At 44.0% G+C, this 18,312-nt stretch overlaps 1 protein-coding gene across 2 annotated transcripts in view; it reads left to right on the forward strand.

Annotated features, from left to right (window-relative positions):
• The first annotated feature begins 9,135 nt into the window (after positions 1–9,135).
• The window catches only part of LOC122425613 (cytochrome b5), a 34,049-nt gene continuing 24,872 nt past the window's right edge, over positions 9,136–18,312 (forward strand). The window contains exon 1 of one of the 2 annotated variants that reach the window (XR_006264929.1): positions 9,136–9,385. Coding sequence is in view for 1 of the 2 variants with exons in the window: in XM_043444113.1 (XP_043300048.1) it covers positions 9,257–9,385 (129 nt within the window). In the remaining variant the exon portion in view is untranslated. The remainder of the gene's footprint in view (positions 9,386–18,312) is intronic. The other variant, XM_043444113.1, reaches the window with a different exon arrangement.

The raw sequence follows: 18,312 nt of genomic DNA on the forward strand, positions 1-18,312 counted from the left end.
TCTTCTGAAGTTGAATACTGTAACATACCCTTAGACTTAGAAATTCCTTCTATACACTTCCCCTAAAGAGATTCTTGCATATGTGCACCAAGAAATATGTTTGTAGCAGCATTGTTTGTTGAATAAAGTAAGTAGCTACAACAAGCAAACAAAATCCCAAATGTTCAGGGACAAGGGAATTGATAGATAAACTGAATTATATTTACATAATTATATATTATATGGCAAACAAAAAATAATGAACTACAGTTATGTGCAACAACATGGGTAAACCTTTCAAAATTAAAATGTGAACGTATCATAAGTATACACTTGGATGGTTTTTCAAAAATGACCATCCTTATATACCTACCACCCAGATCTAACAGTAGAACATTATCTGTATCTAGGAAGTGCTCCTGGTGCCCTCTCCTAGTCACTTACCCACTTTGTTCAAGGTAACTAGTGTCCCAGCTGCTAATACTATACATTAATTTTGCTTGTTTTGAAGCCTTATATTAATGGAATCATATAATACAAACTCTCCTGTGTCTAACTTCTTTTGTAAATATGTTCATAAGATTCATCCATATTGTTGAGGGTAGCAGTATTTTATTCATTTTCATTGCTGGATAGGATTCCATTGTGTGTATATATTTATCCTTTCTGAGGTTGAAGGACAATTAGATTGCTTCTAGTTTAGAATTATTATGAAGAACGCTGCTAAGACCATTCTTGTTCACTTGCTATGTTCACCTTCTATTCAATATGGATGAATTTTTAAAAACATGATTTTGAAAAAAAAAAAACAAACAAACATAATTCTGAATGGGGAGGAAAGTTCCAGAAGACTACATACAGTATAATCCCATTTTTATAAAGCTCAATCATTCTCCAAGAAAGCTGAATAAATTGTTTGTTGATATATCCATATGGGAAAAACTGTTTGTTTTTTTACTAAGCAAAGACATGATGAACAGAATTCAGGATAACAATGATTTTGGGGAGGCAGAAGAATGGGATATGGGAAGAGCCCACAGTCCCCAAGTCAAGTGAAGTGTTCATTGGTATTTATTTATAGTACTTGGCAGAACTCTGTTAGCCTTTGCCCTGCTTCATTTTGTACTCCAAGGCCAAACTTGCCTGTTACTCCAGGAATATCTTGACTTTTGCATTCCAGTCCCTTATGAAAAAAAGGACATCTTTTTTTGATGTTAGTTCCAGAAGGTCTTGTAGGTCTTCATAGAACTGTTCGACTTCATCTTCTTCAGCATTAGTGGTTGGAGCATAGACTTTGATTACTGTGATATTGAATGGTTTGCCTTGGAAATGAACTGAGATCATTCTGTCATTTTTGAGATGGCTTCAAAATATATATGCACATCCACTTACATCCATAAGTAATGATATAATGTTTTATACATAATGATGTAATGTTTCATACATAATAGTGGCCACCTGGGCTCCCAGGTGGCGCTAGTGGTAAAGGATCCCCCTGACAGTGCAGGAGACATGAGACACAGGTTCGATCCCTGGGTTGGGAATATCCCCTGGAGGAAAGCATGGTAACCCACTCCAATATTCTTAGCTGAAGAATCCCATGAACAGAGGAACCTGATGGGCTACAGTCCATGGGGTTGCAAAGAGTCAGACACAACTGAAGTGATTTAGCATGGCAAGAATTTTCATTCAGAGAAAAACTTTGCTCACAGGATACATTTTGATGACAAGCTTGTTGGCAAGCCTATTCAGTTTTCCAGATATGAGTTACTTAAGTTTTCCTTTATCTCACTCACAGGCATTCAAGATGGGATGGAATCCTAAGAATTCTGCCTGATAGTTTGACTGTATATATCTCTTTTATGAAGATTAAGATCATTGTATTGGTTTAGATCATGTTTAAATTGTCAGGACATGCAAAGATAAGACCATATTTTGTGAGTAGCCAAGTACCACATGAAGATGAAGGTCACTTCTAAAAAAATTACCTGGGGAAGAGTCAGCTGTTTAGACAGGAAACTGGAACTAGGATGACAAAACCTTGATGGTTTTAGGGCTGGGTTCAGCATGTCTGGAATTTGAAGAATTTGGATGTCTAAGATTGTATTTATGGGCAGAATATAATCCGCTGCCCTCAAACACACAGAGGGAGAGGTGGACTTGGTAGGGTGGGTCCCTAAAAAGGGTCCTCACTGGGTGTGAACCTCACAATCACTTGAGGTTTGACAATCAGACAGACTTTTTGAATTGGCATCACTGCTTCGTTTATTAAAGGTGAATGAACTATGTCAGGTTCTCATAGTGAAAAATTCTTTTATGCTATCCTTTAGTAAAGTTCATTTGAATATTCTGGCCCTGCTGTAAAAAGCAAAGAAAGGGTTCTGTCCACACGGATGCCCGTGAGTCAAGGAGACAACGTAGTATTCACAGGAGGTGCTGGGGAGTATCAGCAATCAGAGAGACAATCGGGGACAGAAGGATATGGAGGGATGCAGTTGTGTACCTGGAAACAAACGTTTACTTCCTTCTAGCATCAGCCTCAGAGGTCCTGTGTGTGCATGCGTGCTAAGTGGCTTTAGTCATGTCTCACTCTTTGCAACCCTATGAACTGGGCCCTCCAGGCTCCTCTATCCGAGGAATTCTCCAGGTAAGAATACTGACGTGGGTTGCCATGCCCTCCTCCAGGGGATCTTCCCAACCGGGGATCAAACTCGTGTCTCCTGCATTGGCAGGCGGGTTCTTCACCACCAGCGCCACCTGGGAAGCCCTAGAGGTCCTAGATGGCAATTTTATTCTGGTAGGAAACTGAGTTTCTGATATTGGGCCCCCAGCTTTTGAGAACTCTACTGCCCTCTCCATCATCCATGTTACTTGTACACTTAGGTGGCTGCACTGAGCACCTTGGACTAGTGTTAAATCCACTCATGCATTTTAAATTATTTACATTCTGCTGTTTGCTTTTAGCATTTTTTCCCTAATTTCCTAGACCTAGAAAGAAATAAAACTGTTTTACTTTTAATAGTGTTACCAAACTAGGTTTGTCTGACATGCAGCAAGCCAAGTGAGGTTTGGCAGAGAAAGGGTTTATTCTCAAGGCCACCAAGTGAGGAGATGGGAGAACAAATCTCATATCCACTTCCCCAAAGGCAAGGCACTTGGGATAGTTATGGGATAAATCTGAGGTGGCAGGAGCATGGGGAAATTGGAGGCAAGAAAGGTGAGGTAATCATCATTGTGCAGCTAAGCCCCAGACTTCTTCATGGGACACATGCTCAGAAAATAGTGGCATTAGTATGTTTTTAGGGTGGAGGTTTTGGCCTTCTGATGTTAAAGGTCACCAAGTGGACATTTTTACCATCTTAACCATCTTAACTGGCTGGAGATTGAACTGGACACAGCTGACTCCAAGTTCCTAATAAACAACTTGGGCAAACATCTCTTATTATTTAGGCCATGTGACACTTAGAGACACACAAGATTTTGTAAAAACAAAGCAAACTTGATCAGTGATAGCAGGTTACAGGTGTAATAGAACTAACTGATGATTACCCCCAGTTTCAGTAGATGTCCATGGAAACATTAAAAACTTGGCTGATGTTCTTGCTAGTGACAGATAAATTAATCCATATTTCTCAGTATGATTATTGTATAATTATGGTTTCTCCAATACTTACTTGCCCTCTTCTGTATCACATTTATACCCTTATTCATTCAAAACTATTTGTTGAGCATGTGCTGAGTGCCAGGCACTGTGCTAGGCTCTGAAGATACAGATGTGACTAACCATTCCTGTCCCTGAGGAACTTTTGGTCCAGTGAGAAAGACAGACACATAGACCGGTGATGTAGTGAGTGTGTGATAGTCATGACTGGAGAATAAAGGAGCAGAGAGAGCATTACTTGTAGGGGAAGGGTGTGGTCAGCACATGCCTCAACCACAATTTACTCCTAAGCTGAATCAAAAAAGGCCCTGAGTCTTTGGCCAGGATAAAGGGGGTAAGGAGAATAAGGGGTAAGAGGTAAACTTATGGTAAGTGTCAGAGGACAGGGCTTGAGCAAGGATATGAAAGTGAGGAAAGAATGCTACATGTGGGAGATCTAAAAATAGCTCACTGTTGCTAGGCTATGAGGCTTGAGGGGGAAATGACAAAGGATGAAGCTAGAGAGAGGAAGCAGATATTGAATGATCTTGGATGATCTTCAAATTCTCGGTAAGGAATTTGAACTTTAGTTGTTGGGAGACATTGGAAGGTATTAGACAAGTAGTCTCAGATGGTAAAGAATCTGCCTGCAATGCAGGAGACCTGGGTTTCACCCCTAGGTTGGAAAGATCCCCCTGGAGATGGGAATGGCAACCCACTCCAGTATTCTTGCCTGAAAAATCCCATGAGCAGAGAAGCCTGGCAAGCAACAGTCCTTGGGGTTTCAAAAAGTCGGAAACAACTGAGCAACTGATACTAACACAGACAAGTAATGATGTGATCAGATTTTAATTTGGGGTTCATTACTGATGGAAGATGGGTCTCAGAAGTTCAAGACTAGAGGCTGGAAGAAATTGGAAGGGAGTTATTGTAAACAGATAGGCAGCTAATCATGAAAGGCAAATCTGGGGCAGTGGTAGTAGGGATAAAGAGGAGACTGACCTGTATGATTCCCAGTCTTCTGACTTGGCGGGCCTGATGATGATAACACCATCAGCTGTATTTCATAGAACTGTCTAGAACCCTGACCTCTACAAAGTTAAATAGTGTATCTGGAATTTTCCTTATCTATACAATTTTACTCTGTTCTATTTACTTGTGCTGGAGACAAAAAGATTTTTAAAAGTAAATTTAATATTGCAATCATGTACAATCAAACATTTAATCTTTTTATTTACCTGCTCCTACTTAAAGATGGACATATTAAATACAAGGAAATATGTAGGAATACATACAAGAAAATATGCCTAAGAATGTATTTACAATAAGATTTCCTACATATAATTAGCTTGCCTTGTCTGAAGTTACTGAGGAAAGTTGCCCTACCTCAGCAGTGAACTTATGACATTTGTATTCTTTGTGATCAGATGATATCTGTTGCTCTCTGCTCCTCATTTCTGCCTCTGATATTCAATTGATTAGAGATTATCAGCTGACATTCTGGTGTGTTATAAATATACATGGGTAAAAACAACTTCAAGTCTATTTTAGAGTGAATGAAACTTTAAAAAATTTAGTAAGCTTTGGAAATTATTGCTAATAGATGGGGAATTGTTTGGAAATCAACTACATAGGGTGTATATACTAGAGAAATAGATATTTTTAGAAGGGAACAGTTAACCTATGCTAACATATTTAAAAGACACGGGTTTAATGCAAATTATCCATGTAGATAATTTGAATTGGAGTCCATCTTTGTAGAGTGCCCATTTGTCAAGGGAATCTGCTTTCTATGGTTATAGCAAATATAATGATTTGTCAATGGGAAGTAAAGAGCTGCTGAAGTGTGTCTTGTGCATGAGTGGCAGGAGGAATTAGAAAAGGAATAAAAACTGTAATGATGTTTCCTTATTTTTGCTTTTTAGTAGAAGAGTGAGTGCTTTCTACAGTATATTTCACCTGAGGAACTTCAGGAGTAGAGTTGGTTTTCTAAATGTTTATTAAAATTTCTTTGCTGGAGGGAACGTCAGGAAGTTTGTAAATATCTGTATTCCTTTTAATTTCTTAGAGTTGTTTCTAAGTTTGCCTAAATTTACTTCACCTTGGTGGAGATGGAAATGGCATCCCACTCCAATATTCTTGCCTGCAGAATCCCATGAACAGAGGAGCCAGGGGGGGTGCGGTCCATGGGGTCACCCAGAGTTGGACACAACTGAAATGACACACTTCACCTTGGAGCACTTGCCATGTAGGATGTTTCCTTATACCTGTGTTTTAAAGTAAGGAAGTCTTGTTTGATAATAGCATTTGCTAAAATCTGTTGATTTCTTTCTTTGTGCCAGACCCTGGCTAAACATTTTATAAACAATGGCTTAGAGAGTTAACTGATTAGGTCATAGTCATGCATCTGATAAGTTACTAAACCAGGAATAGGATCCAGGTCACTGGCATCAAAGTTTTGTTTTAACCACTTCTGGAGTTACTCAGAACTGGCACTGAAATCTGAAACAGTCTTGACATTGGATTATAGAGGCAGTTGTCACTGACACACTGCTCTGCCAGAGTTGTGGGGAGATTCAGCAGACCTGGGAACTGTTAGGCAAATGGTATACATAACCTGATTTACTGTTTTTAAAGCATTTAGGACAGTTATAACACTAAATACATGTATTTGAAAAGAGGAAAAATCCCAATTCAATAATCTAAACTCTCACCTCAAGAAACTAGGGAAAAAAAAGGGACCCAAAGCAAGCAGAAGGAAAGACTCAATAAGGAGCAGAAATCAGCAACCAAAAAAAGATAAAAGAAAAACACTGGAGAAAATCAGAGGCCAGAATCAAGCTCTTAGAAACAAATCAGTAAACCAACAACCTTGTAAATTAACTATACTTTTTTAAATTTATTATTTTAAATTATTTATTTTAATTAGAGGCTAATTACTTTACAATATATGGTGGTTTTTGACATACATCGACATGAATCAACCATGGGTGTACATGTGTCCCACTATCCTGAAACCCCCTCCACACCCCTCCCCACCCCATCCATCTGGGTTGTCCCAGAGCACTGGATTTGGGTGCCCTGCACCATGCATCAAATTTGTACTGGTCATCTATTTTACATATGGTAATATACATGTTTTAATACCATTCTCTCTTATCATCCCACCTTTGCCTTCTCCCACATAGTCCAAAAGTCTGTTCTTTACATCTGTGTCTCTTTTGCTATCTTGCATATAGGGTCATTGTTACTTTCTAAATTCCATATATATGCATTAATATACTGTATTGCTGTTTCTTTTTCTGACTTACTTTACTCTGTATAGTAAGGCTCCAGTTTCATTCACCTCATTAGAACTGACTCAAATGCATTTTTATAGGTGAGTAATATTCCATTATGTATATGTACCACAACTTCCTTATCCATTTGTCTGCCAATGGACATCTAGGTTGTGTCTGTGTCCTAGCTATTGTAAAGTGCTCCAGTGAACATTGGGGTGCACGTGTCTCTTTCACTTCTGGTTTCCTCAGTGTGTACGCCCAGCAGTGGTATTGCTGGGTCATATGGCAGTTCTATTTCTTTTCTTTTTTTTTTTTTTTAAAGGAATCTCCACACTGTTCTCCATAGTGGCTGTACTAGTTTGCATTCCCACCAACAATGTAAGAGTGTTCCCTTTTCTCCAGCATTTATTGTTTGTAGACTCTTTGATGGCAGTCATTCTGACAGACTTGAGATGGTACCTCATTGTGGTTTTGATCTGCATTTCTCTGATAATGAGTGATGTTGAGCATCTTTTCATGTGTTTGTTAGCCACCTGTATGTCTTCTTTGGAGAAATGTCTGTTTAGTTCTTTGGCCCAGTTTTTGATTGGGTCGTTTATTTTTCCAGTATTGAGCTGCATGAATTGCTTGTATATTTTGGAGATTAATTCTTTGTCAGCTGCTTTGTTTGCTATTTTCTCCCATTCTGAAGGCTGCCTTTTCACCTTGCTTGTAGTTTCCTTTGTTGTGCAAAAGCTTTAAAGTTTAATTAGGTCCCATTTATTTATTTTTGTTTTTATTTCCATTACTCTGGGAGGTAGTTCATAGAGGATCTTGCTGTGATCTATGTCAGAGAGTGTTCTGCCTATGTTTTCCTCTAACAATTTCATAGTTTCTCGTCTTACATTTAGATCTTTATTTTGAGTTTATTTTTGTGTATGGTGTTAGGAAGTATTCTAGTTTCATTCTTTTACAGGTGGTTGACCAGTTTTCCCAGCACCACTTGTTATAAACAGATTGTCTTTTCTCCATTGTATCTTTTTGCCTCCTTTGTAATTTTTTTGAAAAGCACATTGAAAAAAAGAAAAGAATTACATATCATAAGCAGGTAGGGCTTATTCCAGAGATGCAAGGCTGGTGCAGTATTTGAAAACCTGCCCCATTGCATCATGTGAAATGGATAAAGAGTATTTGGAATGTTTGGGAACTTGTCTTCTTGGCCTTGCACTCCTACGGAGGAAGCAAGCAAGGGGGCAGGAAACCAGGAGCAGCAGCAGCCAGTGGAAAGAGCTGTGCCGGTTCAGGTTTCCTGGGGGATGACCTACACGTGTAATGCACCCTGTCCTTCTTTTTGGAAGTAAATACGGTTGCTGAAAAAGGCCTTAACAAAAATCAGACTACTTTTTTTTTTTTTTTTTAACGTGAGGGAATTCTCTCCCCCGCCTTTTTAAAATGGAACATTTATAAATCTTCCTATGGATGCTCAGCTGGGGAGGTACTGCTCCAGGCTCTATTCCAAGAGCTATCAATCATTTAGAATTTACCTTAAACAATATAGCAGTGAGAAAAGACAGAAGACACTAATAGAAGTACTCGCCTACTCAGGGGTCAAGAGAGAATCACTTCAGAGCGACCGGCGTCCTCAGAACCTACACTTGAGGCCGCTTTTGCTTTTACGGAACAGTTCCCGGGTTGTTCTTTTTCTTTTTTTCTCCTGAGAGAATGGGGCAGTTCTGGGGCGGGAGGGGATGGGTCAAGCAGTCACAGAGCCCTGCTCCGGGCAGCACACTCGTCCGGCCGAGGCGAAGGGGGGAACTGCGTGTGTCCACGTCCACCAGGTTGCTCTGCATCTCTCAGCCTCGCAGTCCACGCCTACACTCGCTGCGGAAGGACTGTGTTACAAATTAACGAACGCCCAGGTCTGACCGGATTGGGAAACCGCGGCGATTTTGATGTGGGGTCGCTGCCCTGCACAAGGTGGACTCCGCGCGGGTCACCCCGCCACATCCACGCGATCCCGGACGCTGACCCCGGCGCCACCGCCTTCTGCGCAGAGACGGGGAAACCCCGCCCCCCGCGCTCTCCTAAGCTGTGATTGTGAAGGGCACCTTCTGCAGCCAATCAACACCCGCTCACTGGGCGGGGCCCGCCTGGTTGGTGGAGAGTGTCGGTCGGGGGCGGGGCCCTTGAGCGACAGGAATTCTGACCAATCATCGGAGGCCATGCTTCGGCCCCTCCCCTCCTCCGTGCTGGCAGCCCTGCCTGGGAGCCGAGCCCGGCAGCGGGGCATGTCCCAGGGCGAGTTCGCAGAGACTGCCGCTCTTCTCCGTCCCGCTCTCCTGCTGCCTTTAGGGCCTTAGGCTCTCTGCGTTAAGAAATGGCCGGGGAGTCCAGCAAAGCCGTTAAGTACTACACCCTGGAAGAAATCCAGAAGCACAACCACAGCAAGAGCACCTGGCTGATCATACACTACAAAGTGTACGATTTGACCAAATTTTTGGAGGAGGTGAGTTGATGGAGGCAGGATGCCGACCGGGGCTTGGGGGGGCTCCCTGCCGAGACTTGCCTCGGCTGGGGGCGGGGGGGCGGGATTGATCTGCGCACGACTCCGCGTGCACACCGGAGTGTGGTCACCCCCGCGGGAGCACCGGGCTCTGCACACCTGGGAGCTCTCCCCTCATGCACACGTCTGTGTCTCTGCCTCCCTCTGTGTGCGCGCTCCCTGAGTGCACAACTGGGAGCGGACTCCGAGTTTGTACCCCTGAGTCTGCGCGCCCGCGTGTTTGTCCCCGGAGGCTGCACCTCCGGGTGTGAACACCTGGGGGCGACCGGAGGTGCATAGGTTCTGCGGCCAGGTGAGCCAGTTTCGCATCCCGCGGCGCGCCCTCGTACGGCGGGAGCCGCTTCCCAGGACCGTGCGCGGGCAGGTGGGAGATCCCCGCTTCGCACTTGGTGGGGAGCAAAGTCTCACGTGAAGTTGAGGGCGCAACCACGGGAGGATTTTTGAAGGTCCTGTTTATCTTGAGTTTGCATAGGCCAGGTCTTCATCTAGGACCAGGGTCATGCCACTTATTCCTGGAGTGTATTCCTAATTGGAGCCGGCGCCACTCCACCATCCACGCCCGGTCACCCGCTGTTCACCTAGAAGGCGCCCACTGACATTTAAGCTATCCAGTGCTGACTTCAGAAAGGCGCAGTACTGGACTCCAGCGAGCGGCTGGGGTGGGGGTTGGGGGTCGGGGGGCGAGTGGCTGAGGAAGGAGGGAGGGACAGATAAGTGAACAGAACCAGTGCGACTTCACCCTTAGGCTTGCGCTTTGAGAATTGTAAAATAGCTGGGTAACTTAGAGGAAAGCAATCCTTTGCCTTGATTCTTTGCATTGATTATAGTTTTTTGCAATAAATTCTAAGGGGTTTTTGTTTGCTGCCTCTGGCTGTTTTGTCACTGTGTGTGTGTGGGAGGGGGGGGTTTAGTCATAAATTTTTTTTTAAACAATTTTTTATTGGAGTATAATTGCTTTACAATGTTGTGTTAGTCTCCGCTATACAACCAAGTGAATCAGCTGTATGTATACATACATCCCCTCCCTAAATATATTTTTTAATTGAAGGATAGTTGCGTTACAGAATTTTGTTGTTTTCTGTCAACATGTAACACTCTCCTTCATTCCCCCAGACAATAAACAGGAATGTTTAGTGATGGGAATTCTTTACATAGCTTGTGAGAAAAATGAAGATAGAGGCCTGGTCTGAGCTGGATCACAGTTTGTATCAGAAGACATTTGTTTTGCAGAGAATGTTTAATTTTTTTAAAGTTTGAAGTTGTTTATTAGCAACATATTTTACTGTTAAATTGTCACCAGGTGATGTACCAGAAGATAAAATAGTGTCTTGATGTGGTTAAGAGTGGTTTATAGCATAGGGTCAAATCTGTCCTATCCCTTCTGCTGAGCGACAGAGCTTATTTGCTATAGACTTCAGTCTTGCATCATAACATCAGGCCTAATTGATACCAGATGTCTACTTACAACTGTTCCTTCCCCATTCCCACGGTGTGTATAATTGTGGGATTTTAAAATCCAGTGTGTACTTACTTTATTGGTGTCTATAAAAAAGAATAGTATGAAAAAGTGAAAGTGAAGCCGCTCAGTCATCTCCGACTCTTTGCGACCCCATGGACTGTAGCTGGCCAGGCGCCTCCGTCCAGGCAAGAGTACTGGAGTGGGTTTCCATTTCCTTCTCCAGGGAATCTTCCCGACACAGGGATCGAACCCAGGTCTCCCGCAGTGCAGGCAGATGCTTTACCGTCTGAGCCCCCAGGATGTTTTATTTAATGAAGCACTTGCCACTTTTTCTCTTTTGTAGGGTCTGTCGTGTTCCTTGCTGCCTCACTCACCAGCCGTCAGTATCATCCCCACCCCCTCACCCCCACCCCAAGACAACCAAACATGTCTCCAACTCTTGTCAAATGTCCCCTTGGGGAGAACAAAGTCACTCCTAGTCGAGAATCACTGCCCTAAGGTATATCTTGCATGACTTTTTTAATGGATACATTTCTCAGAAGATAAGAGATTATTAAACTGTACTATAAACCATTTACTTTTATATTTCATTCTTATGAGGTAGAAAAAGAATTGCACAAAGTTTCTAAACAAAACCGGAAGAAATGCAAACCAACTGATCAGTGGGTCAATTAGCTGCCAGCAAATTCTGTTTATTTCTCACTCAGTTTTCAAGACTCTGTTTAAAAGGAGCTTGGGGAGAACGTCTCTCAAGAAAAAATGTGATGAATTGCATTTATCACTAATATTTGATAACTAATACTTGTAGCTAGGTAACTCAAAACTACTGTTTGTAGTAAGATAAATAGAAATAAATTTATAATGGTTCCTGTATACCAAACTTTTCTTTGGGCTTCCCTTGTAGCTCAGTCGGCAAAGAATCTGCCTGCACTGCAGGAGACCCTGGTTCGATCCCTGGGTTGGGAAGATCCCCTGGAGAAGGAAGTGGCAACCCACTCCAGTATCCTTGCCTGGAAAATCTCATGGACAGAGGAGCCTAGTGGGCTGCAGTCTATGGGGTCACAAAGAGTTGGGCACGACTGAGTGACTAACAAAGTGCTCCTTCAGAGCATATTATCTACCTGTAACGCATTTGAGTCAGTTCTAGTGAGGTAGTGAGGTAGAGGAACCTAGGGCCTGTTATATAGAGCAAAGTAAGTCAGAGAGAAAAACAAACATTGTATATTAATGCATATATATATGTATATATGGAATCTTGAAAAATGGTATTGATGAACCTATTTTCAGGGAAGGAACGGAGACACAGACAGACAGCAGACTTGTGGACATTCGGGAATGGGAGAGAGTGGGACAGGTTGGGAGAGCCGCTTTGAAACATGCACATCGCCACATGTAAAACAGATAGCCAGTGGGAGTTTGCTCTTTGACACAGGGAGCTCAAATCCTGTGCTCTGTGATAACCTAGAGGATGAGGTGGGAGGTGGGAGGGAGGTTCAAGAGGGAGGGGACATAGGTGTACCTATGACTGATTCACGTTACTGTATGGCAGAAACCAACACAACATCAAAAAGCAGTTATCTGCCAATTAAAAAAAAAATTTAAAAAAAACACTTGAGTTTGGAACACCGCTACCCTCTGGTACTAACACCGTTCCTTTTGATCAGTGGTCCAGAATCTGCCAAGTTCTTATCATGGAGACTGTGGAACTTGAGAGGAAAGAGATACCCTTTCTATTCTCCAAAGCTTCCGTTTGAGGAAGCAGGAGTAACACAGTAAACAATGCAGTGGGCAGGGATTTAAGCACAGAAAGCTGCGCTCTACCAGCCAGAGTCTAGTCCAGTGATGGGGCGTGGACCCAGAGCGGCTGTGTGAGGCGTCAGGCTTGGGCTCTGGTGAGTAGGACCTAATGTCAGTGTAACAGATGGGCTCCCAGAGCTGGTCTGGGTTCGGCTAAGAACCAGGACAGTGGCTGTGCAGTGGGGCCTCTCAGAGGTGAAGGCGTGCAGCGAGCAGAGAGGCTCACCAGCCAGGTCTCTAGCTGGTCATCCGCAGTGCCGACCTTCCCAGAACATCTGATTTCACTTCGGAGGGGCCAGCTGTTCTGTTTGCCGTTATCACTGGTTTCCCTTTCTGGGACCATCTCTGATTAATGCCGTGTCATAGTCTCTGGCTTTTGGCCCCCTAGCCCAGCCATCCTAAGATTCCCCGTGACTTCCTGCATCTTAAACACACATCTCATTCAGAGACCTGCAGGGGGCTCTGCCGGTATTTCACGTCTTCCTAGACTCCTATTCCATCACTCTATTATTCCAGTGCTGTTTAATTCCATCCCTTCTTCTGAAACAAAGAGCCCGGAAGATCTGTTTCTCCCTGCTTGCACTGCTTCCTTTCTTTCATCATTTAAACTCCAGAAATTCATTAAACTTTCGCATGCTAACTAGAGAATATTCTGTGTGTGTGTGTGTGTTCAGTTGCTAAGTCTCTCAGTCCAACTCTTTTGTAACCCCATGGACTGTAGCCTGCCAGGCTCCTCTGTCCGTGGAATTGTCCAGGCAAGAATACTGGAGTGGGTTGCCATTTCCTCCTCCAGGGGATCTTCCTGATCCAGGGATTAAAACTGCATTTCTTGCGTCTCCTGCACTGGCAGGCGGATTCTTTACCACTTAGCTCCATCAGAGAATATTTTGCTTTCCCTAATTTACCCAAATATGAAAGAAGTTTGTTTTTTGTTTTTTGCCTTCCTACCTCTAAAGTGGACTTTCAGTCTTTATGGCCTAGATTTCCTTATATATCATAGCTTTATATGCACGTGTGCATTCAAGTTGACAAAGTGTGTATTGCGATGTGTGGAAGGGAGTCCTAGTCTATGCCTGTGCTCTCTGCCCCTCATGTGCCTTATTTAACGTAAAATAGCAGGATGACAATGGTACCAACTTCAAAGGGTTGAGATAAGAATTAAACAAAATAATGCTGGTTAAACAAACAGCACGCCGGCAAGCGTGTGGTCCGCACAGTAAATGGAAACCTCTGTACCTGCGCAGGTCACGCATGGGCGCGGCTTCTGCAACCTTGTATGTAGCCGAGTGTGAATATGAGATTGTAGGTGAAGGGGTAAGTTTGGCACGTGATGTTGAATTGAAACAAGAGAGTGTTATGAAAATTATATCCTCTGGTCGAGAATACCAGTGACGCTTCTGAGTTGTGCATTGAGCTCCATCTCCTGGAATAATAGTCTTATAAAGCTGTTTTGTTTTCCAGAGAAGAGGAGACACCTGAGAGGGAAGACTGGTTCGCATTTGCTGGCAATCTGAATAGCAGCAAGTGTTTGGTTACTATCTGACACTGGCTACCACATTCTGAGCCTCGTTGCCTACGTATTTTGAAAAAGGTGGTTTGTGTTTTTTCAATTCTGATTTCTAGTCTATGAAATCATATTTGTGAAGTTGAGTCTTGTCATTTCTGACTGTGTTGTTAGTGAGGTTAATGATTCTAGAACTTTGGGGCCGGGAACAGAAATGATTTGCTTTTCCCTTTCTGCAACTGAGGCAATAGCATTTATCCAGGTCTCACCAGTACTGTGGAATAGGAGAAGAAAGTATGACTTAATAGATGGCAGTAATATTGCTTTCAGTTCAAGTCATTACATGTTTCATTTGTGAAACAGACATCTCGAAAAATATTAAGAAGCATAATACTTAGTGTCAAGTTGCTCCCCTTCCTTTATATGATCAAAATGGAAATGTTTCTACAGAATATTTTCTGGTGGGCTTGGGGATCTGGTGCTCTGTTTCTGCACCTTAGATGTTCCTTCACAGCTTTCTGCCTCACGGAGCTGTTGGCCCCTGACTCACTTCTGCTTTTGGAGTCTTAGGCAGTGCTCTCTATAGCAGGTTTTGTTTTAGGGACTTACTTCCTGTGGTTTTCCTTCAATACAGCTACCCACTTTGCAGAGACAAATGGTTCCAAGCCTGGGGGTCCAGGAACAGAGTGTGGGTGCGGGTGCCTACAACTCAGTGTCTTTAATTTTGAAAGACACAAAAGACCCTACATCTTTACCCTTGGTAGGACTGTCATATTTAGTACTAAAATCCAAAGTGCCTTTGCCTTTTTTCGAGGAAGTTGGATAATACTCTGAATCTTATACTATTAAAAAGCTACAGTTGCAAATATGTCTTTGAGTATGAAACAGAAAGGTTATTATTATTCAACATATGTAGTTTAGTAAATAGAACTCAGAAAATGGGAAATCCGTAGGAGGGAAATATAAAGGGGGCCCTGGTGGTAAAGGTAGTGTAGGCTTCTTGGTAAACGGGCATCAGAGCCTCAGCTCACATGGCGTTGTGAGCCTGAGGGCAGGGCCTCCTGTATAGTTTCTGCTTATGTCTGTGGAACTTTCTGGTGCTTTTGAGAAGAAGGCCCAAGAGTGCTTGTGAGGCTACTTTGTTTTGTAACAGTAAAAAAAAAAATCAAACACTTGACATTGTTGACTTCTGGTGTTTGTTTTTTAAGGTGGATAGAAGTTATGACTAAGAGAGACAGCTTATGCCGGCCAGTTTAGATAAGTCAAAGAATAGATAATGCTCATTTCTACTCAGTGCAGATGTCTGTTACAAATCCTCCAAAGCCACAGAAGACAGCCAGTAAGTACCAGTTAATATCATGGAGTCAGAACAGCCCCTGTCGCATTAGACATTCATGGGAAGGTATTGCGGGGGGTTGCGGGTGAAGAAAGCCAGATCTAGTCCTAGTATTATTTTTTAGATGACCTCAGGCAAGGCAGGTAAATACTTTAAATCATTTTCTTCATTCCTCTGTGGAGAATATCCTGTACCTGCCTGTACTTCAGATTTGTGAACACTGGAAGAAGAATGTGTGTGAACATGCTTGGAAAAGTATGTTAATATTTCACTTAGGGTTTTCTTATGAAATAAGTGCCATAATTACTTTTTGTCCTGCGGTAGGACCAATATTTTCTTTGTAGGAACACATCTCGGAATTTACAATGATGTGCTCACTTCAGCAGCACATACACAGAAATTGCAGTGTTAGCCAGTAAATAGGAATGGTTCAAAATACAAATTCACTAGAAGTATGTTGTTCAGTCACTCAGTCGTGTCCAACTCTTAGGGATGCCATGGACTGCAGCACGCCAATCTTCCCTGTCCATCACCATCTCCCGGAGCCTGCTCAAACTGATGTCCATCGAGTCGGTGATGCCATCCAACCATCTCATCCTCTGTCGCCCGCTTCTCCTCCTGCGTTCAATCTTTCCCAGCATCAGGGGCTTTTCCAGTGAGTCAGCTCTTCACAGCAGGTGGCCAGGGTACTAGAGCAAAGTATTGGCCTGAGGTAACAGCAGACTAGCTCAGGATTTAAGATGTAGCGGCTCAAAGCCACAGTTCTGAAGTCGGTTTTCTTGGGAACATTTGCTTCCCTGTGTTTATTGGCGGGCTGCTTGCGTCTTGCACTGCGTCGTGAACGCAGGAGGGTGAGTTGGAGAGGTGGGCAGGGAGCAGGTGGCCTGTGCTGACGCGGGGAAGACCTGGAAGCTGCCTGGTTCAGGGCGTGGGTGGCCTGACCGCCTAAGGTGTCAGGCGGCCCTGGGCCCGTGTGCAGGGCGGCAGCCGCTGGCCCTTCTGTGCTGAAGGCCCTGGCCTGCCAGTGTCTGCCTGCTCTTGCTAACTGTGGGCAGGCTGTTCTCTGAGCTTCATGCAGCTCTGTAACAAACTGGCCAGGACACCAAACAGATCCAGCCTGCTTTCAGAAAGTGTTAAGGCATGCTGGGCACATGCCTTCCCCTGGTGGGATTGACAGTGACAGAATGGACACTTCCCGAACGTTGGCTGACCCTCAGCGTGTGCCTGATGGAACTCTAAATGCCCTTTGTGTGTACACCCCTCCTTCACACTGATGCTTTTACTCCTCGAAACCATCCTTGCAGGTTGTTGTTGTTGGTGGTCGTGGTATTCACCTTTTTAAAGCAGGTTGTTGGTGGTGGTGGTCATGGTATTCACCTTTTTAAAGGATAAAAAAGGTGGCTTGGAACGTTCAGTAACCTGTTCAAGACATTCCATTAGTGATGATAAGCCAGGGTTTAAATCTGGGACTGTGACTCCAGTGATTTTGCTAATTCTGTGATTAGGGTGTGAGAACTAAGGGAACTAGTACAGCTTTAAAAGAAAACAGTCATCCTGTTGGTCCACAGTCGCTGTTACTTACTTTGGGATTTCCTCCCCAGCAACTGCCATCCTGGGGTTCTCCTTAGGAGCCAGGGAGAAAGCGAAGGAAATTGGTGAAAGAATGAGAAGAAAACCTTTGTAAGTCAAAAGGCAAAAATGTGCTTTTCTCTCCACCCCTCGCTGTCATTTTACTGTGTCGCCTTCTAGAAGGTGGCAAAACCAGCCATCGCCCGTTTCCTCAGGGGAGTTTTCGAGTAGATTCTGGGGGAGTCTTCAAGGATGACTCCTCGTGTTAGGATTTGTTCTTCAGGATGATCTGAAGAATCCGTATTATTTCAGTCAGGAAGCAGGTGTTGGGCATGGGTGCAGAGGCTTATTGTTGTTCTCTGGAGGCCCTCTTAAATAACTGGCCTGGAAGAGCTTGTCCTGCATGGAAATCGGATGCGGCTTCTGCTCTGATAAAGCCCTTCTGTGGGTTCAGTTGACCCCTGCCCGCCCCTCCCCACCCCCTTGCTGATTTCGGTCCTGTCCCCTGCACTGTGGGTGGAGCCGTGTTTCCTTGACTGCCAGCATCCACCCCCGCCCCCAGCAACTCACATGTGGCTCTGGGGGGCCTCGGGCAGGCCTCTCCCTCCCTCCTTCACGCCGTTTCCCGTCTTCATCCTCCTTTCTTGTGACAATAGTTCTTAGACTGTCTTCCCTTCAGAGCACGTGTCCTGCAACCCTGCTGACTCAGACGGTAAAGAATCCGCCTGCAGTGCGGGAGACCCAGGTTCAATCCCTGGGTCAGGAAGATCCCCCGGAGAAGGGAATGGCCGCCCATTCCAGTATTCTTGCCTGGAGAATCCCATGGACAGAGGAGCCTGGCGGGCTACAGTCCATGGGGTCGCAAAGATTCAGACACGACTGAGTGACTAACACTTTCACTTTCATCACATTGGCTGTTGCTTTATGAGTTTTCAGTTCAGGTCGTTATTAAGCTGTTATTATACGAAAGGATGTAATTTCTGGAAGGACATAAAGAGCTGCATTTTCTGGAAACAGACTGTCGTTTCTGTTCCCCGTGCGTCTGGAATAAAGTGCCGCCCTGTCCTGGTGCGGAACCTCAGCTGTTGCTTCACCACCACCTCGCCCCATGCCTTTCTGTGTCCCTCACACGCGGGGCTTGTTTCTGCCCAAAGACTTGGTGCGGCTTCCCTCTGCCTGGGTGTCCTTCTTTCATCACGCACTTC

Source organism: Cervus canadensis, chromosome 23, assembly GCF_019320065.1.
Source record: "Cervus canadensis isolate Bull #8, Minnesota chromosome 23, ASM1932006v1, whole genome shotgun sequence".
NCBI lineage: Eukaryota > Metazoa > Chordata > Mammalia > Artiodactyla > Cervidae > Cervus > Cervus canadensis.